The sequence below is a fragment of the Coffea eugenioides genome, chromosome 6 (assembly GCF_003713205.1).
Source record: "Coffea eugenioides isolate CCC68of chromosome 6, Ceug_1.0, whole genome shotgun sequence".
NCBI lineage: Eukaryota > Viridiplantae > Streptophyta > Magnoliopsida > Gentianales > Rubiaceae > Coffea > Coffea eugenioides.
The window spans coordinates 41,965,131-41,987,027 of NC_040040.1; the positions used below are offsets into that span (position 1 = coordinate 41,965,131).

Below are 21,897 nucleotides of genomic sequence, written 5' to 3' on the forward strand. Positions count from 1 at the left end.
TGGTGGGTAAGGTGAATGGTTCACTTTTTGCACTTTAGAAGGCATTACCTTTTCTCTAGATTCCTCATATATACTACTAGATGCACTCCTTTTTTTTATTTGGAAAGCTTTTACCTGTGCCTTCGCATTCTCAATTCTTTGAGCTTTCTCAAGAGCTTTCGTAAAAGTATTAACTTGAACCGCCGCTAAAGCTTCCTGGATCTCCAAATTCAATCCTTGGATAAATCGTCTCACTCTCCTTCGCTCCGTAACCACCAATTTAGGAGCAAATTTAGACAGTTTAGTGAATTGCGTTTCATATTCGGCCACACTCTGGGTTCCCTGACGCAATCTAATAAACTCATCCTCTCTCTTTTTTTGGATCAAAGGTGGAAGGTATTTCTCATTAAACTCCCTTATAAAGTTTATCCACGTTCACGCAGTCTGTTCTCTCTCCCACTTTGCCCTAATAACATTCCACTATGCTCGGACCGGTCTTTCGAATTGAAATACAGCAAAGTTCACTTGTCTTTACTCCGTGTAGTTCAAAGTTGCAAAGATATTAATCATCACCTCTAACCATTGCTCAGTTGTCTCCGAATCAGGCCCTCCAAGGAATTTAGAAGGAACAAACTTTTGAAACCGCTCCAGGACCCTATCCTTTCCTATCTCAGGGTTCCGAGATTGATTCACTGGAGTTTGGCTTTGTTGTTCTATCAATCGCGCTAAGATATTGGTCATTTGTTACATCACCATCGCCACTTGGTCCCCTGCTTCAACTCTCGGTCCACGATCTTGCTCAGCTGCTGTTTCTCTTTCATTCCTTGGTTCTTGTGATTGCCTAGCCCCACGGCTACGACTACGTCTCCCCTCCATACCCTTCTCTCTTTTTTTTTTCAAAAGGTGATATAGTACGTAAACAAAATAAATTGGCTAAAACGGCAAGATAAAGACAATTTTAAACCATAAAACCAAAGATAAGGAAACATGCTTAGCATATTTATAACACACCAAGTTCACAAAGATACATATCAAGCTAATCAAAATCAAGTGCAGCAAGTACTATACATGAGAGCATTGACATGTCACGAGCAAAATACATACAGTGGCAATATAGTGGCAAAACAAGAAGAAAAACACGACATGTCATCCCAGCCATCCTAACTTACTTCCTACAATCTCAAGGTCTTACGTTTCTAGCTTAGGTTATCACCGAACCAGCTGATTCCACTTCTCTCTCAAATTCAACTATATTTCCTTGATCTCCCTCTGCTACGCTCACTTGTACTCCTCCACAAACATCCCACACTCAGTTAAAATATTCTCCGTCCGATTTCTCACTTCTCTTACTACCCGAAATGGAAGGTTTCTCTCCTCTCTTTTTCCTCTCCAAAATTTCGGCCAAGCTAACAAGAAATGAAGCAAAAATGGCCAAAATACAAGATAAGAAGGAAAGAAATAAACTTGGTCAAAGTTCCTTAGATTTTCGACACTTGGCACCACAAGATGGTTTCTTTTTCTTTTTTTTTCTTTTCTTCCTTTTCTTTGGTAAAAAATGGTGGCTGACTTAAGGGTTAATTTAGGAGAAATTAAATGAAATAAAAGCAAGGAGATTAGGGTAAGAAAGTATTGGTCAAGTGGTGTACTCAATCCGTAGCAAACGGTGCACGTCGGTTCAAGTCGATTTTCCTTAACTCGCGTATACTAGTGTTTTAACTTATGATTCACTAACTTATTAATAGCACTTCTAATCACACACTTCCTCTTATATAAAACTCACTCTTAACCACCAAATTTAATACACACACCTTACTAATTAATCACGCTACCAAAATACACCAAAACCCTAACTTACTCTAATTTGAAAAGTAAAAGTAAGACTCTTGGCTCAACTAATGAAATCACCATGAAATTTAGGGTTAGTAAGTAGTTAAATAATCAAATAAAGAAACATAGAAGGAAATATAAATTAATTTTTCAAAAAAATGGGAGGAAATTCTTAAGGAATTTTCGGGTCCTCACAGATCCTATACAGGGTCCATACATTTCCGACTTATTATATTTACATGATACACATAGATCTAAGGCAGTGTTTTTGGGTCACGAGAGTCAGTTGAAAATTAAGCGAGTTGATGGATTTTTCTGGGACCTTGTGCGGAATGCTCTGAACTCTCGGATAGCAAACTATCTTCATGCTACAGGTTTCTGGGGAATTGTACAAGCAAGCTACTTTGAACTTGATCATGGATTGATTACCGTGCTTATTGAGCGATAGAGACGGGAGACCCATACATTTCATCTTCCCATGGGTGAGGCTACTGTCACTTTACAGGACGTGGAGATATTATGGAGCCATCATGTTGATGGATTACCAGTTACATTGGCCAATCAAAATAGATTGGTGGCATAAAAGAAGGATTTGATTGAGGAGCTTTTAGACTTTAGACTAGAGAACCGGCACTTCAAGGATGAGAGGTTGAAACTTGTATCCATATTCGACTTTTTATACGAGCCTCTTCCAAAGGATGCACCGAAGGAATTAGTTCGATAACATGTTCGATGCTACATTTTGATCTTATTTGCTAGCCAGTTGTTCGTCGACACTTGTGGGAATGTTGTAAGTTGTCATTGGTTGGATTACTTGTGAGACATAGAGAGTATGAGTCATTACAGTTGGGGTAGTGCCACACTTGCTTGTTTATACTCCCGTCTATGCAAAGCGTCGTACGCGACAACAAGTTGTATTGCTGGTCCATATATACTTTAACAGGTGAGAATGGATAGACTTTGGGATGCTTGAGCATCGATATTTCAGTTGATTGCGTAAATAATATGCACTTCACAATGTCTCTATTTTTAACAGTTATGGGCGTGGGAGAGGATGCCAATGATTTGTCTGACCGTGTTGGTTCCAACTACACAGGGAAATGAATTTTCTAGAGGCAGTCATTGGGTAGGTGAGAGTACGATGAAATACGTGCCCTCGCATATTGTATTCTTATTTCGTGATGAGACAACCAAGATGGGCATCGATGAGGTACATAATTGATGAATGATGCAATTGTAGTTTCATTATGTATCTAGTATCGCGACTGACTCCACTTTCTCGTTGCCGTAGTTTATTTGGGAGCCTTATTGTGTCGATTTTATTGCACATCTTCTCACCTATTGTTCAGCCAGACAACACATATAATGGTCAATAGTTCCGTTGATATATAGGGAGGTTGTCGAATTTTACTTTTTCCAACGGGTACTATGACAGTTTGGGATGCATCAGCCGATACCAGCATTTGTTCACACAGACACAAAAAAGAAATTGCATTCTCTGTGTCGCTCAGGCCGTGTCGGGAAGGATTGAACTCAGTTCCATAGTTATTGAGTACAATATTGGGAGCGTCGTGCTGAATAGAATGTTCACGGCCATCCATCGGATACGAACACGGCTACGTATAAGTATATAATATGGTATCAAAATCATATTGTCCGCTACATTACACCTCCTATTTTGAAGCAGTTCCGCCGTGACAGTCATCGAGAAAATGGGGGGATAGTTCGATTATTTGGTAAATTATTACATACTTATATTTTTCTTCTAACTATATGCTAACTTTTTATAAAATAACATACGAAATTACTGTAATACACAAAATTTGTTTTTTTACAGGTTGATACTGTGGTCCAGATCGGATCAATCTGTAATATGTATTTCGATTCCGTCAATCTTTCACAATGTGCTCATCCCGCTCTAACAGCTATGCAAGAGGAGGCTTTCGAGATATTATAGTACTTGAATCAAGGAATGCGAATGGTAGTTGGTTCTTTTGACCGTCACGATAATGGCTTATCTACCTCTTGTACTGTCTCTTTTGAGATTCCTGTCAAGCATCTATCAAGACAGGTGTGTGATAGGAGCCAGACATGTAGGCGTCATAGAAGGGGCACCTCCACATATGAGGTTGATGTGCCTGACACAGAGTTTACGCAGATTTCATCACATGTCGGATATGACTCGCCTATAGGCATACACTTTCCTCACACTGCAACTTTTTTCCCACCTCCAATTGTTCTAACTTTTGGATGTCATTTCAATGTAACACTTACTTCCATATCTGTATTTGGCTACACGTTTGTTGCTGCATCGTCCTCTACTACTCCATATACATCGTTTCATCCCATAAATGAGCTCGAGGATGATCTTACTTATATCTTCAACTTCTTAGGGACCTTGATGGATTTTTCACCTGCTTTTCAAATGGATGCCGACAGCGCTCTCGTTTATGCTCTTTCCACGATGTCTATAGATCATTTTTGTCTAAGATGCAGTCAGGCTCCTATGGTGGACCCCTCGGTTGATGATGAGGAGGGCCAAATGCCTGAAGGAGTGCAGACACTACCTCGAAGGTCCGAACGACTACATCTGCAGCAAGATCTACCATACGAGAGGATACATTGGCAATGTGGCTGCTCTACCACTCAGCGCAACAAGGGTAAGAGGCACGTTGGTGGGTGATATTTAGATTTTAGGACTTTTTCTTATCAAAACTTCCGTTTAATTATCACTGAACTTTTAATTTAGTTATTGTATCCATTTATCATTGAATGCTGCATTATTTATCTTAATTTAAATTAACCTTAAACTAAAATTTTGAAAAATGGATGATTTCAACATATTTCATTTTAAATTAATTTTTATTTTCAATTGAAGCTAAAGGAATTTTTAAAGGAGGATTAATCACTAGTTATGAAAATAGCACAATTTTTAGAGGAATTTTTGTTTTAGGAATTAGGGTTTTAGGGTTTACGGATTAGGATTTTAGGGTTTTAGTGTTTACAGACTATGGTTTTAGGGTTAGGGTTTACTTGTTGCTAAAAAATGACCGCATCAATGTATATGACTAAAGGCTTTGCTGCATGTCACATGGGCAATGAAGCCTTTTCAACATATTAAAAAAAACATTGTTTTTACTTTCTCAACAGAAAAAAAAAAGAATTTAAATCAATTTTTTAATGAAAACTAAAATGGCAATTGCGGCGACCTTTAATTAGAAAACAAACTCAATCAACACCACTTTTGTGATGTCTTTTTGTATAGACGATATTCTTAAAAGTTCGCCTCACTTTAATAGTAGCAAAACTTGAGGAAAATTAGAAAACCCACAGTGCGGTTAACCATTCTGATTGAATCGTTATTATAGACCTTAACCAAAAACATATTCAGGTATGATGGCAGTTGATGCCGATTCCTGGGTAAAACCCACTCACCAAACATCTCCTTAAGATCTGCAACTTCTTATCCTCGTATTATTATGAACTTATATAAGAAGTTAAGCAATTAACCATACAGTTGTCGCAAATTGACTCAGAAAACTACCATCACTGCTACTGAACATAATTTGCAAAAATCATTTACATTGTCTCTTATTCAAGTTTTGAGCAGAGAGCAGTTTAGATAATAAAGTTCTCAATCTTCGAGCACCTGTTCCAGGCTTCAGAACACCATAATTCTCACTTTGCAAATCTGAGCATGAAAGACTCAGATCATCAGCCCCCTTGGAGCACCATCCACCATAAGTAAAATGTCTATGGTGTCTTTTGAGAATCTCGTGATCAATTTTATCAAGAACACGGTCATTCTGCTTGAATTTCCTAGCGAATGGACGATTGCTCAAGACCATTCTTCTATAATCTTTTAGCCCAAGTGACCGTGGATGTTGCTTCGGAGGATTGTCCCATGTAATATGGTGAAGATCATGGTTGACTGTAGTGTTTCTGTAGTCTTCAGAATTGCATATTACTGTCTGGAAATAGCCTTCAGGAGATGAAACGAAATTTGTGTAGTAAAGGAGAAGGGTTCTTGGCAGGTTGTCCCAACCAGCAATGCAATATTCAGAGAAGGATCTGGATAGAAATGTCCACGCTGATCCTGCGAAAGTAAAAACCTGCTAATTAGTCACCAGTACCAGCAAATGATATCAATGAATCTCCGACTTATCTAGTCCATCCGCAGTCAAACTTCTCAGTATTATGAGAAACCAGGAAGGATCATGACTAATGGACTTACAATTTGGTCCTTCATGATGTCAAATGAAACAGTCAACAATTTTATTGTTGATAAAGATCAAGTTTTAAACCAAATTAGCAGTCTCAACTTCAAAGACTACAAGTGTCATTTTGTAATTTTGTGTGCTCATTTCCAGTATATGATATCAATATTTTGGGGAAGATAAATGCAGCCCTGCGCTTATTCTAATGAAACAATAAGTTATTATAAACAGGTACTGTTCATCCACCAGAACTACTACGATTTAAAAATTTATCCAACTTTCAATATTCACTACTGAAATTTTAAATGATAAGATCTCCAACATGAATTGTTTCAAGCAATTGTCACCGATAATTGCCAATTGTCACTAGCTATTGCTCAGAGACCCTTCTTGACTTCAGTATCTTTGATTAACCGTTTTTTCTCTCATCTGGTCATTCAACGAAAGTAGACTAGCCCAATCTCACTCTACTATTTGCTTATCTGCTTCTTATCAAGTTATGTCAATTAAGGGAACAAAAAAGTAACAAAAAACATAAGGCCTGACGGACAAAGTTTAATAGTAACACCAAATAATATTTCAAACTACATTCCACTCATAAAGCCGGAATAGGAAAGAGTAACAAGTGTGACATTCTATCATCCCTTGATTTTTCATGAATGTTGCAAAGTCATTGAAAAGAATTTCCGATCTAAGAGATCTGCAAAATTTATGGATCCCGAGGTTTGAGACCTCACAACAAGTGCAGCTGTTAGAGGACATTAATTAAATCTTAAAAAATTACCAAAGATTTTACCTAAGCATGTATTTCACGATAAGAGTAAGCAAATACTATTGCTGACACTGCATGTTGTGTTATCAACACATAATTTAGGAACCAAAAAGCTTTCTGATCAATGAACTTATTCCGGAACAGAATCTATGAACAGAAATCAAGAAAGCCCTCAGTCGTCCAATCAGGAAAGCACGTGAAAATCAGCAAGAGCATGCGCCTATTGTAGACCATGTAACCAGATGGTCTGTTCTAGAGAAATGTGACCCAAACTTTCAAATGGGGAAAGCTGAAGTCAATTGTACAGCACATTCAGACAGAGCGATATACCACAGTTACCAATAGCATTTGTTCTCATTCTTATCACTCTCTTTTTACCTCAACCCCCCTTCATTTTAAAAGAAGACTGTTAAAAAGATACAATTTTTACTAACTGTAAATAGAAATTTAAATTGAATATTTTTTTGATATATTAGAGTTGCCTTTCTGTATACAATAATAAGAATTTTATGCTTAATATTTTACAAGAAAATGGAAAAGACAAATAATAGTGTCACAGCTCAAATTTAACAGTTACAGCAATTTTTGTGAAAAAATGATCTACCCCTCCCAAGTCCAATTGTGACGATGAGTTGGGAAGGGTAAGTTGGTATATATCATCAAAAAATTGAGTTTTGGCAATATCCCTAGACAATGAAAAATAAGGTTCTGCAGCCCCAAATATTGTAGAATGTACGTTCTTTATATTAAGGATAAAAAAAATGCAGCAACCCTTTTGAGCTTCATCAACGACCAATTGTTGCCATAATCTAGAAATCCACCATAGTTAGCTACCCTATTCCACAAAATTGCAAGGCAAAGAAGTTTATTCTACTCTCACTTGTTTCAATGGCACAAAATGTAGAGCTAATTATGTAGACTAGGCTTGTCTGTTAAGATAAATTTAAACAAATTAATTAGTGCATGTTATTTGGTTTTTAATTGCATTTTGATTTTGGAAATGACATATCAAGTAGAAGAAGGGAAAGAAGTGCTAATAATATGTATATCCCTTGTTTTTGGTTTTCACTTGAATTGGCACAACAAAAATATTAAAATTAGGCAACAGGAGATTTGCACAAAATTTTTCTGGGTTCTGTTTTAGTGTGTCCTTTTCTTGCTTTTCACTACCGGTTGAGTAAGTACTTCGTCACAAAGGCCATATGCTCCTAAAAGTTAAACCCCAAAAAAGAAAAGAGAGAGAGAGAAAAGAAAAATGTACATCTGCCTGTACGTTCAAGAAGAAGCTTCGTGCTGTCTAGTTTTGTCTCTTTCCTATCATCCCAGAACTTGTACATTCTATATCCATGTGGAGAGAGCATAATGCAATGACTAAACTATCGAATTCATCAGAGTATACTTAACTGAGCAACGAACTTACCAGTAACAACCAACCAAAATAGATTTCACCTACCAAGCAGTTCCATTTGTTTTACGCCATTGGTTGCTTGGAGAAACCGCCAAGTAAGTTATGACCACCCCACTAGATAGGCCATGGTGGGATAAAATTTCTTGATCTAAGTAGGAATTCACGTCGATTCAAAAGTAGAGATTCCTTAACTTTGCACTAATTCGATGAAATTTCATTTTCAAAGCATAATTGTAACTCAAGGTCGTAATAAATTGTGAAATAGTTGCAGAAGATATGAAGAATAAATTGAACTATTTGAAAGAACGCATATATACAGTTTTTGTGCCACAGCAAACCAATTAATTACCCGATTATAAAAATGCACTTTTTCATTGGAAAAGGATAAGCCTGTTATTCTAACTTTTTTATGATAAAACTCTCACTCGGTCACTCCTTGATATGCTACACCATTTCACATGGGCTCCATGATAAGGTACAAAATTTGATTTATATACTCAACTAATTATCTTTCATGTTAACAACAAATTGATGACACATCAAGTACTTAAATCTTCCTACTAGATGATAAACTTGTACCATCTCATAAACCACAACATCAGAACATGAAATTCTTCACAATCTGGTCTGAGGGGTCCACAAATTCCCCCACCAAATTCTTTATTCCTCTAATATGATCTCTTGCCCCTTGGTTAGGAATATTTTTATTTCTAGTTATCGCAAGATTATGCATCTATAGACATTGCTTATGTACGAAACTAAGCGAAACTTTCACCATCTAGAAACTTGTGTCATCAGGAATCACATTGGTGGACAGAATACATTGCAGCTAAGAAGGAAAAAGAAAATTGGAATTAAAACCTGTAAAAAGCTTGAAGGCAGTTGGGAGACTTCTTTGCTTTATAACCCACCAGATCTCAGATTTATTAAGGCTATGCAGACCTGGGTCTATTATAACTGGCTTTCCTCTCTTATTCCTGCAGAAAGTTATCAATTATCCATCTCAAATTTCATAATAAAAAATTAGAATACCTTTAAGGCTTCAACAACCAAATTCCATTTCTAATGATTCAGAAATCAAGAATGTGCTCTTACATTTTCCAGCCCAAATGGCTAGTGTGCTGAACAAAATTAAGATCTCTTGGCAAGTTAGCAAATGCTGACATCAGATCTGAGATTTCGCCAATAAAATGGGATCATATAAGTTTCTTAGAATTGACACGAGTTTGAAAGAAGAATAAAAGGGCTGCTAAGAACTCCATAAAAGTTAAACAGATACTGAAAATTAAAACAACAATATGTTACATGCCACTCACCATACCATCTTGAGTTACCAAAGGGTAGTCAGAGGCACTGAGATTGATGAACCAATCCCATTTTGCAGTCCTAAGAAGCATAGCTATTGCATGGAGAGTGGTGGCAAGCATGGTTGGACCTCTATAGCTAACCAAATTAGGCTTTCCAACAATCCAAACATTGCCAACTTGGCTAAAAACAGGCTCACTGGACACAAATCTTGCTATCTCCTTATGCTCAAAGTCTTCTGCATCAGCTTCCAGGTGTATCAGATAGTAATTTCCTGGATGGTACAGTGCGCGCAATAGGCGTTTAAGCTTCACAGTGTCTCCCGTAGATGCTGAGATCAAGTAGGCAAAAGTCACTGGATATGGCTTGCTGGTTTTTGGGATGATGAAGCTTTTGGGTGGCCTGAAAATGGTGATGGGGTGGGACAGCCGAGTGGGAATGTAGAGAAGAGATAGTAGAATAGAAGTTAAAATGAATGTGACAAAGAAAATTTTGGTGATCATTGTTGTAAGGATTTTGCAAGAATTTGTATTAGTTAGATTGGGATTTGGATGAAGAAGCTGCTGTTTTGAGAATGGAAGAGAAGTGGTGGGTAGTTAAAAGTTTTCAAGTGGTGGTTGCTGTTGGAGTCTGATTTAGGAGGGAATAATAATGACGATGGAAGAGTAGAGATGAATTGTTTGGGGATTCCTTTCTTGGATGGGAAAGCCTCCATCTGTCACTTTCCCTAAGTTTGGTATTAACAACTTTATATTGGGGTCTGAAGTTTGGTGTACTTAAAGAATTAGTACCATGATACTAAAAGCTAAAATTCATAACAAAACCCTGGGAAGCCACTGAGTTTCAGGGAGAGGGACTTAAATCCCTTCTTAAGCTGCAGCAAAAATAATTTAAAGGTGATATCATAGCATTTTTTTGATTTAATTAAGTTTGTATACCTACTAACCCCTAACACACAAGTCTCTTTAGATTTCCTTTTTCCTCTAGATTAGATTAGAATAGATTATACAATTGTTATTGTTACTCAAAAAAAATAACAAAACCTTGGAAGTATCAATTTTGTGGTTAATTTACATGAAACATTATGTGTGCATACATGCTGGCCTCAAAAGATTTTTCTTGGTTCCTTTTGATACATGGCTTCACAAAAGAATAACTAAATAATTTGAAGAATAATTAGAACGATTTAGTTTCTAAACTTTTTTTTTTATCAATGTCAATTTAGTCCCTAAACATCTTGTTCTTCAAGCAAACAAACAACCACTCATAGGCATTTTAGGAAGTTTATTTGAGGATCCTTCTAATGAGACAATACAAAATAAAAAAACATAATTAAAAGGACGAAATTAGGAGAACAATTGAGAGTGAAATAGGATAGCCAAATTCGGGCTCAATCTGGAGAGTAAAATTAAGCAAAATCAACGGGAATCTGATGATGGAAACGAACCAAATGGCTTGGAATCTTAAGGATGGAGCAATTGGGCGAGGAAAAGGATAAGGAGGACAAATCTAAGGTAAGGGTTGTAAGCATTTCCAATAAATACACAGACATATATTTAATTTTGTTTCTAGTTGATATTTGAATGATATGCAGTTGTGTTCAAATAGCCAAATTAGGGCTCAATCTGGAGAGTAAAATCAATCAAAATTGACAGGAATCTGATGATGGAAAACAAACCCAATGGCTTGGAATCTTAAGGATGGAGCAACTGGGTGAGGAAAAGGACAAGGAGGACGAATCTAAGGTAAAGGTAGTAAGCATTTCCTATAATACACGCACTTATATTTAATTTTGTTTCTAGTTGATATTTGTAATGATATGCAGTTTGTGTTCAAATAAGTTGTTGGTTCTTCAATTAAAGTAGTGGGCCTCGAGTTTTTTCATATTATGTCCATGTAATGGGTTTAAAAAAATAGGGTTTTAGGTGTTGAGAGATGTGGAATTTGATGTGGGGATTGTTGTTTTTTTTTTTTATTTCTCTTAAGTTTAGGTGATTCTTTTGCCTTCGAAATTGCAATATATTGGCTTTTTCATGTTCCTAGAAAGAGTAACAAAATAGTGGCTGAGCATCTGGATTATAATTAACAAAATTATTTTTTCTGAAAAAAGGATAGGGGCTGGTCTTACTTAATCTGCAAAACTATTATAGTGGGGTATATTTTGGACCACTAGAAGAAAAATATGTGTGGGGCAATATGGAGTGCTTTATAGGTGCATGTTCCATTAGAGTGTGAAAATCAACTCTCCATGACTTTTGCACTTGAATGTACAAAAAATGTGAAAATTACGTATAGAGTTCCGTGTAGAGATTGCAAGTATAAACTTCGCAAAATACATGGTGAGGATCATGCCGCAAACATGGCTTAGGGAAACAAACTGGTGAAGTTGAATTGTACTTGGTCCAAGAATTTCATATTAAATTATTAGATAGTAAATTGGGCTGTTGTAATGTTGATATGGTGAGGATGATGTATATATCAAATGAAAATGCATGTTATGTTGACATCACTTTCGATGATTTTACTGCATTTGAAGATACCACAATACCAGTTGAGGTAGATGATGAGTGCGGGCCTGATTATAATGCACCACCAAATTCTTCAGAAGCTAAGCTAAAAGTTTTAATGACAGTGATTTTGACTTCAATAAAGATGAAGATGATGTGATCTTCAAGAATTTTGTTGCTTATTCTGATTAGGAATTTGAAGCTCTGAAGGAAAGAGGGGAACAGCTGCTGTTGGAGGGAAAATTGGGCCTAACAATGATGAACTACAAACAACAAGAAGACCAGCATGATTGGCAAGACAAAATATGTTTGAAGTCGGTGATGATAATTTCAACACGTATGATGGAGGCCAGATTTTAGTACATGAAGAATCAGATTCAATGAGCTCAAAAGAGCTAAATAGCAGGTATGAACCTTCATGAAGGTATTCAAGGAAGAAGAAGCCAATTTTGTCAGCTTCAAGCCAATTTTGACATGAAAGATCCAAAATTCTACGTTGGCATGTTGTTTCATGATAAACAGTTTTTTAAGGGAGCCTTTGATTACTAGGTGAAGAATGATATTGGCAAAATGACGATAAAATGCAAGACTGAAACTTGAGACTACCACATTTATGCCACAAAAGAGGATGGGATAATTTCAAAAACCTCCCCTAAGGTTTCTAACTCTCTCACTGTCCTCCCCTGAGGTTTTCAAAATATTGGAAACCTCCCCTAAAACTAATTAACTAGTAACAGATCAACCAAATTCAAATACAAAAATAATATAAAATTGGCATCAGGAGAGAGAAAATAATTTAATTCCATAACTACCCTCAAGTTTTGCATTAGATAGTTAATTTACTACGAACGATATACATCTATTTTAACTTTATTAAATGTGAGGTAGTTTAACTGTTACCGCTTTTATAGAGAGTAAACAAAAGATCAAATTTCTAACTCTACAACAAGTTTAGCAACTCAAAGTCTTATCTACATATTGCACTTGTAATATCATACTATTACATCTATTATAACATATCAGTTGCATAATCTACTACAAGAGAAACAAAACATGTAAACCCTACCATAGCCAACATTTCGATTGAAAAAAGACCATTTGTTGAATAATCACAAATAAGAAAAACAATTTTCATAATTAAAAGGTTTTTCAATTTAATAGCATACAACAAACAATCTTTACCTATATTTCAAACAACACCAACACCTATTTTCGATGACAATAAAAGTAACAATTCGGATAAAAAAATATAAAACACTATCACCTTACATTGTTAATGGAGAGGTAAAGGAGTATGTGATACCACAGAGGGGAATTAGACAGGGTGATCCACTATCACCTTACCTATTCCTCTTATGCACTGAAGGCTTTTCCAACCTCATCCAAAAAAGCCGCAGCTGAGAAAAAAGTTGAAGGCATGAAAATTAGTAGGTAGGGACCTAGACTAACCCACTTATTTTTTGCAGATGATTCTTTGATCTTTTGTAAAGCTGACTCCCAGAATGTAGAAGAGCGCAAAAGAATACTTAAAGAATACGAAAGAGGAACAGGCCAGCTGATCAACTTAGAAAAATCCTCAGTCATCTTCAACAACAACATGGAGCAGGAAGCCAAGGTGGAAATTAGTCAAGCATCAAGGTAAATATTTGAGTCTCCCAATGGTGGTAACAAGATCCAAACAGCAGCTATTTGGATACATTAAAGACAGTATTCAACAGAGGCTTAAGAAGTGGAAAAATAAGCTGTTAAATGCAGCAGGCAAGGAGGTGATGCTCAAGTCTGTGGCATTGGCAATGCCAACATACACAATGTTATGGTTCAACTTACCTAAAAAATTGTGCAAAGAGATTAACTCCACAATGGCAAACTATTGGTGGGGTGAGGCGAATGGGAAGAACAAAATGCACTGGAAAGCTTGGAGTAAGATGTCACTGGACAAGAAAGCTGGTGGATTGGGATTCAAGGATTTGAAGGCATTCAATTTAACCTTACTGGGAAAGCAGGTCTGGAGATTACTCACACAACCAAACCTGCTGGTCAGTAGAGTGATAAAGGCTAGATATCATCCAAAGGAATCACTCCTCAAGTGCAAAGTAGCTGGGAATGCATCCTGGATTTGGAAAGGCCTGATGGGATCTAGGCAGCTGATAGAGGAAGGGATTAGAAGAAGGATTGGCAATGGAAAGAGCACCTACATATGGGAGGACAGATGGATTCCAGTTACACACCATGGAAAGGTAACCACACCGAAGCCACAAGGATGCAACCTGGTAAAGGTAGCAGATTTGATAGCCCAGAAAAGATGGAACAAGCACCTAATCTTCAGGAACTTTAGCTCCATGGAGGCAGAAGGAATACTAAGCATCCCTATAAGCTTAGCAGACAGAGAGGATAGCAACTTATGGATTTATAGCACAAATGGGAATTGTTCAGTTAGCTCAGCCTATAGGGTACAAACTGAAGGAACATGAGCAGGAGTCCAGGGGGCTAGCTAGCACAAACTGGAGCAAACAAAGTCAGAGAAATTGGAAGCACCTATGGAAACTGAATATCAAGCACAAAGTGAAGATTTTCTTATGGAAATGCCTGAACCAGGCATTACCAGTAAGACAACTCATTCATAACAGGACCAAACAAGGTGATCCTACATGTAGAATGTGTGGTAAGGAAAGTGAGACAGTTGAACATGTGTTGCTCAACTGCAATCATGTCAAACTGGTGTGGAGAATGGCACCTATCCAATGGGAGGGAATTCTAAACCAGCAAGGTAGTTTCAGCAGGTGGTGGTCTACGGTGATGGAGGCTAGTTTGAGAAGAGAGGGTTATAAACACATCTCTCTAACTGCTAACATTATTTGGCAAATCTGGAAGAGCAGAAACGAGAAGGAATTCAATGGAAAACAGCATCCCCCACTCAGAAGAGTGCAGAGAGCGCAGGAGGAATGGCTGGAATATGATGAAGCTATGATAAAAACTTCAAGGATGAACACAGAAGAAACAGGAAATCAGATGAGATCCCCTCAGCAACAGGAAGAAACAGAAGGCATTCTGAGATTAAGGTTTGCTACAGAAAAGAGCAAAGACAGTCCTCAACTTGGGATTGGAGTCACTTTTCTCTACGGACAACCAATACCTGATGAGAGGATGGGCTTTATAGGAAAGATGTTTTGGTAACAAGCTAATTGATGAGCTAACAGCTATCAAACTCCTGATGAGTAAAGCTGTAGTTCAGAATTTGGATAAGATAGAAGTTCAGGTCCAGAATAAGCAGACGCTCCATCTCATTAAGCAGAGGAAATCTCAGGAGATGCGATTGGCTACATTGCTGGAGGATATACACAGCCTAAAGTAGCTGTTTCGCGTGTGCTCCTTTTGCTTAGTTAATAGGAATCTTAACCATATTAGTCATAGAATTAGCACTTATGCGTTAGACTTTTGTGAAGATCAGGAATTTTGGATTCCTCAGTGATAGTTAGCATTGATTGTACAGTTCCCTCAAGTCTTTACTTGAAATTATAAAAGTGTTTGTTTATCCATAAAATCACTTATCGTTTCGGGCAAAAAAAAAAAAGAATACCAATCATCAAATGGAGCAGATCATACAGAACATAAGACAAACTACATAATGCCATAGTTTCCATTTTTTGTTTGATCCAAGGTATTCTTTTCCACTTGTAGGGTCATATTAAGCATAACCATCAAGAATTACCTTAACATCTACAATCAAATAATAAAAATTTCCAAAATTTAAAAGCAGAAAAATCTTAGAGGCTGACCTTAAGATTTTCACAATCACCAAAATTTTGAGAACAAATTTCCTTTTCAAGTCTCCTAAATCCATAGATATGCCTAAAAGAGCTCTATTTCTCTTATTCCACAAAAACCACTAAAGTCCGAATCATTGCTTCTACTCACGCACATCAATTATCAATCATAGAAAGTCACCCATATTTGGCACCCTTTGTATAATGGCACATTAGAAATTTCTAAAAAGAACTTATAAATTGTCATTATTTCTATTAAATCTAGTTAATAACAATTTAACTAATCATGTGAACATAATTGGAAATATCTCTTAAGTTGTATGCGTAATTAAGTCATTTCTCCATGATTGATGTGACAATTGGTCCCCAATGACCTAATAAGAGAGGTTTATGATATTTTAGAAATCTCAGGGGAGGTTTTTGAAATTATCCCAAAGAGAAAGATAGTGAGGCATTTGTTATCAGGATCATGGGACCACTATACTAACGTGGTAGGACCTTTTATAACAAGCGTTTAGGTTTCTGGAGAAGAAGGATGGACTTTCTTAGGCTGAACAATAGGGTGACTCTTGTAGATTTCACAAGAAAAATGCACTTAGAGTTAAATGTCAACATTACAAAACACCAAATTTAGAAGATTTTCTTGAAAGCCAAGCTTTTAAACCATGGAAGTTAAAAACAACAATATATAGACAAAGTTATGGAATGATCGAGAAGAGTTGCTAAGTTATTGTCCTAGCTAAATGATGCATATATAGAGATGTATTGATGATATTAGTGGTAAGGAAAGATTTAAAAGATTGTACATATATTTTGAACCATTGAAGAAAGGTTTCAACACAAATTATAGACGCGTAATTGCAGTAGATGACAACCATTTAAAGGAGTCAACATTTGGAAGTTCCATTAATAGCAGTAGGGATTGATGCAAATGACTGCATCTATCATGTTGCATATGATGTAGTCAAGATAGTAAATAAGAGTTCTTGGAAGTTTTTCATCGAATTCTTGAAATACGACTTGTTAGTGATATACAAATGTAGTTTTTAGTAAATTGACAAAGTTTGTCTTTTACAAGTGTAAAATATTTGCTTACTTGTAAAAGTATTTTGTAATCATAAACTAATTTTTGTTGTTTGAATGAGATAGAGGTTTTAAGAGAATATCATAAACTAATAGAGGTTTGAATGATCAGAATGCACACAAGTGGCTTATTGACAATACACATCCACACCACTAGTCAAGATCACACTTTAGAACAAAATCTAAGTGTGATATTATGCTATGCTTACCCTAACTTGACTAAAGTAGTGTGCACTATTTGCAAGTGAATTGATATTCATGGTTGTGACTTGAAAGTAACTGCCTGGGATCCCAAATCCCATCAACTAGTTAGTCGAATCGAGCCAACAAGGGTTTGATCGAGGAGATTGATGAACCATGGGTACTGTTTACTGTTTATTTAACTGGATTCGGTCTACTGAATTTGGTATACTCGAGTATTACCTCTACTGTTATCTTTGGACTTCGGACCCGATAGGGGGTTGATCAGTAGATGGAGATTAGAGATAAGCGGTGCTCTACTGGACTTGTTACTATATGTTCATAGTTGATGGAGTATCAACAGATCCTGGATAAGCTGTTGCCGAACTAGCTCGCAAGAGCAAAATTTATCCTTATGCATGAAAAAGTTAATTGCCTAACTGACTTGTTTACTCGAAATGTTAATGTCTACTCTTGTGAACTTTTACTTTCTTCGTTTTGAGATTACAACATATATATAACTGCCAACTTGCTACTTTGTTTGTATGTTATCTTCGAACCTCACTGGGCGATAGCTCACTCCATTAGTTTGTTTTTCTTACAGGGGGTGAGAACGTGGGCTTGTGAATTGAAGAAAGCTGGCATTTTATTTTAGGTCCCTTGTCTTTTGTCTTTTGTCTTTTGAAAAAGGCTGGCATTTTGTTCTTGTGTTCTTCTAGTTTTAGTTGTTTGACTTGAGGTTGAATCTCTTGTTATCTTATGGGTTTGTAGGAGAATTTGATGACCACGAATGTATATATCTAAGTTTTGAAATTGCTATTGCTTTTGTTATCGAGATTCTTATATTGTATTGGGACTTGTGCATGAAACCTGGGGAGAGTTAGGCCGGTGGTCCACCAAATCCTAAGGTACGCCCTAGGGGGAGGTAGTGTCGTCACAGTGACTAATCTACGAGCCACAATTCGCTGATCACCTCGCAGATCTCTGATTTTGGCTTGCAACTTACTTTGCAACTTGTACTTTGTTCACACAACTTTTTTGACTCATTTTTCTGACCAAATTTTAGTGGGAACTGCCCAAAAAACCTGCAAAAGATGTTTAACAACTCCAATAAACCAGGTTTGTGGGTTCAAGAAGAATGTATATTTACACTTTGTCTTTTGCATCAAAATCCCTCTTTAAATAGAGAAACTCTTCACAAAGCAGAGTAGAGAGTGAAGAAGAGAAAAAACAAGAGTTTAATCTAGTATAGTCTTAGTAGTAGTTGTTAGTCTAGTTTAGTAAGATAACTTAAAAGAAAAAGTGAAAGGATATTCTTGCACTTTACTTATTTGAGGGAACAACTTGTAAAGGAATTAAAAAATTCAACTTCAAGAAATTGAATAAAAATTCTTCTTCCTATACTCTTTTTCTCTTATGTTTGTTTTCAATGTTTAGTTGCAAGTGTTATTAATGCTTGGATGTACTTAATATTAGGGTAAAGATGAACTTGTTGTTGCTTTGATATGAAACAATTAGGAATGATTATGCTATTTCATGATTTGGCTAGTTTAAGAACTTGTGTATGCTATTTATGATTATCTGGCCACTAATTATGAATTATTTGATGATTGTATGATCAATGAAAGTTGTCTACATATAGATTTTCCTTCTTAGATCCTAGTTTTGTTCACATGAAAATAGGGAATAAAGTTGAGTGGATTTTCATGCAATAATTTCATTGAAATTATTAAACTTGTATCTAACCTTTTCTCTATAAAAGTGGGTTAAGGAAAGGTATAAATTGTTGAGAAATTGGAGAAAGTAATTTCCAACAATATAATGTTCATTGGCAAAACTGAGGGTATTTGGAAGTTATTTCTTGGCAAATCATGAAATTCATAACTTAGTCATCCTATCTAGTTTCTATTTTTGGCACAACAAGTTATTGTTAATTTTAGGAAGTCTCTTAACTTGATCTTTGAGCAATCTTATTTTCTTTAATCTTAGCTTAGTTTGTGGTTACTTTTTAAATTTGTTTAGTTGTTTGTCTAAATAATAAGGTGAGTGAACAAAACCATAGTACTTTTCTTAGTCCTTGTAGGATCAATCCTAATACGCTATACTCGTTGACCCGTATACTTGCGGATAGAATAATTAGGTAAAACTTGGAATTCTAACTAGCAATCAAAATCCCTTTTTCCAGTTAAAAGCCCAACCCTCAAATTTGTGAATGTTGTAAATGCATCACGAGAAGGGCAACAAAATACAATATGTGAACAATAAAGAGTATCTTTATTGCCGAATAAGATAACGGGACTATCTTTATTGCATCACCGATCCTATCTTGTTTTCATCATTCATGTCATTAACAGACATTATCTAATTCCTTTTAATAATCTTCCAATTTTGAGGCTGGTAAAATTTGAAACCTTCACAAGTTAAACAGTTCGATATGAAACTAATCATTATTCTATTATATAATTGGAGAGTTCAAAAGAAAATCATTATTGGTATGATAATACACACATATACTATTATATGTAAAGTCAATTCATGCCAAAATTAATGCATAGAAGACATTCATAATGTACTAAAATGTGTTAGTGGCTGAAAATAACTAGTTGGATATTTTGTTTGCCACAATCATAGGTGCAAATATAGCTTAGAGAATGATTGAACACTACAATTAATGTGAAGGGAAAGACGGCAGATCCCTTTCACCATGGTAATGAAGGAGGTACCTGAGGCTTCTACAACCATTGCCCAACTCCATTTCTCTGCAAGTTAGATGCAAGATCACAAGTTTGCTTTCCACCAAGAAACAAAAGGGGTCTTCTCTCACTTGCCTCTCTTTAATTCTGTGTCTCTCTCTCTCACACACACAGAAACGTAGAAACAGAGAGAAACACACACATGACATGAGTGCACTTATAACAACCCTTCTTCAGTTTTTGACGTTAAGCCCATCTTCCTTTCTCCTCAGGCTTCTGTCTCTCTTCCTGTGGATAACATCGTTAAGACTTTTTGTGTTGCAAGGATTTCTTGCTCAAGACGCATATTCCAACAGCAAATTTTTCTATTTATCATTAAATTGATATAGATATATCTAGGTACACTACTTCCACAAGATATTTGACATCCTATGAGTATTCCCGCACGGTGCTTCCTTCTGAATTCATTGAAGGTACTCAGTCTGTGAGATGACGGAAGGCAACTTCTTGAATAAGCTCTTCAAAAATATATTCTACTTGCATCTTGTTTCGATTACGATCTTGGTGATTGTGCTTGCTATTCGCAGCATACTATCGGCATCCCATACTCACCATTTTGACACTCAAGATTGGTATCTACCTGTCCTTGTTTCGACTGCTTTTGCTGCAATTGCTGGTTTTGCATGGCAAGCGTTTACAGCCTTCAACCCTCTGAGAACTATGAAAGTAGCATTTTGGCTTAGCCCTCTGCTGATAGGTTTAGTTGGTTTCCTACTTGTCTCAATAGGTACCACAGGCAGCTTGGTGGCTGCTGCCATTGCAGTAGTTTCTGCAGTCACACAGTCACTCTATTGGTGCTGGGTCCAACCCCGACTCGAGTATGCTGGTCAGATTCTATTATTGTCTATTGCAATTCCTCCTCAAATAGCCACTGGAGTTGCATTTCTGTCCATCATCACCTGTACCCTGTACTCCAGCCTTTTGTTCTTTGGCATTGGAGGGGCTACAGCCACAAATACAAGCTGGGACATATTATTCATCTTTGTAATACTATTGAGCTTGACATGGACTGCTCATATCATCAAGAACACACAGCAAGTTGCAATCTCTCACATCAAATATATGCAACTTACATATGGACTAGAAATTGGTACAATCATGGCATTTAAGAACACATTTAAGCACTCAATAGGGACCATCTGCATAGGATCAATTCTTGTACCTGTCATTTGTGTCATACGGGGTTCAGCCCATGCCATCAGTATGGTTTCAAAAGATGCTGATGAATTCATGTTCTCCTGCACAAGTTGCTATTCTGCAATTGCATCAAGGCTAGTAGCATATGGCAATCGATGGGGCTTCGTGCATATAGGGCTTCATAACAAAGGCATTGTGCAGTCATCAAGAAATATCTGGGAGATGTTCCAGAGAGCTGGTATTGAACAATTGATAAACTCTGACCTAACTAGCTCATTTTGCTTCCTAAGTGGAACTGCAGGTGGTGCTGCATGTGCACTGCTGGGAGGTTCATGGGCTCTCATGTCTCGTAGGAACTATGCAACTGAGGTGTCAATATACACCTTTTTAAGTGGATATTTCATGGTAATACCTTATTGAATATACTTAATCCGAAGTATCCAAGTTGAAATTATAATGTCAACAACATAACTTGAAGGAGATGCTGATTACATGCTCAAACAATCTTTGCATTGCAGAATCGGGTGGCAATGTCATGGATACAGGCTGGCGTTTCTGCATACTATGTTGCCTATGCGGAGAACCCACAGAACCAAAAATTTGACTGTACGATTCCAAAATTCATTGAGGAGCTGCAAAGATCTCGTGTATAAAGGTTACTCATATTTTCTACTAGCCCAAAGGACACTTGCATATGCAGAAAAGCAACATTCTTAACATTCATTGATTTGTACCAAGAAAGCAAATTTTTACATTTCTTAATCCTCTATCTATTCTTTCTTTCCCATTCTTTGGGTCCATCTCAGGATACTTTATTGAACTACTAAGCTCTTGTTCACTCTGTAAATGGCAAAGATATATTTTCATCTCTTTCCTTCTCACTATGATCTGTGTTCAGACACACAAATGTTGATCAGTCACAAGTTCTAATTTTGTCTACAACCAAATAAATATAAAGAAATACT

General features: G+C 36.6%; 3 protein-coding genes across 3 annotated transcripts; 2 read left to right on the forward strand and 1 right to left on the reverse strand.

The window, feature by feature from the left end:
* Positions 1-5,252: 5,252 nt before the first annotated feature.
* On the reverse strand, positions 5,253-10,159 carry LOC113773102 (beta-glucuronosyltransferase GlcAT14A). Its single transcript, XM_027317639.1, has 4 exons — positions 9,525-10,159; positions 9,299-9,374; positions 9,065-9,180; positions 5,253-5,902 (listed from the first exon to the last, which is right to left on the reverse strand). Exons 1-4 carry the CDS (start codon positions 10,009-10,011, stop codon positions 5,382-5,384), a joined length of 1,200 nt encoding a protein of 399 aa, XP_027173440.1. The 5' UTR covers positions 10,012-10,159; the 3' UTR covers positions 5,253-5,381.
* A 3,514-nt stretch (positions 10,160-13,673) lies between these two features.
* On the forward strand, positions 13,674-14,486 carry LOC113774179 (uncharacterized mitochondrial protein AtMg00310-like). Its single transcript, XM_027318745.1, has one exon. It carries the CDS (start codon positions 13,674-13,676, stop codon positions 14,484-14,486), a length of 813 nt encoding a protein of 270 aa, XP_027174546.1.
* Positions 14,487-20,166: 5,680 nt separating this feature from the next.
* LOC113776300 (protein PNS1-like) lies at positions 20,167-21,814 on the forward strand. Its single transcript, XM_027321429.1, has 2 exons — positions 20,167-21,337; positions 21,451-21,814. Exons 1-2 carry the CDS (start codon positions 20,225-20,227, stop codon positions 21,583-21,585), a joined length of 1,248 nt encoding a protein of 415 aa, XP_027177230.1. The 5' UTR covers positions 20,167-20,224; the 3' UTR covers positions 21,586-21,814.
* Positions 21,815-21,897: the final 83 nt, after the last annotated feature.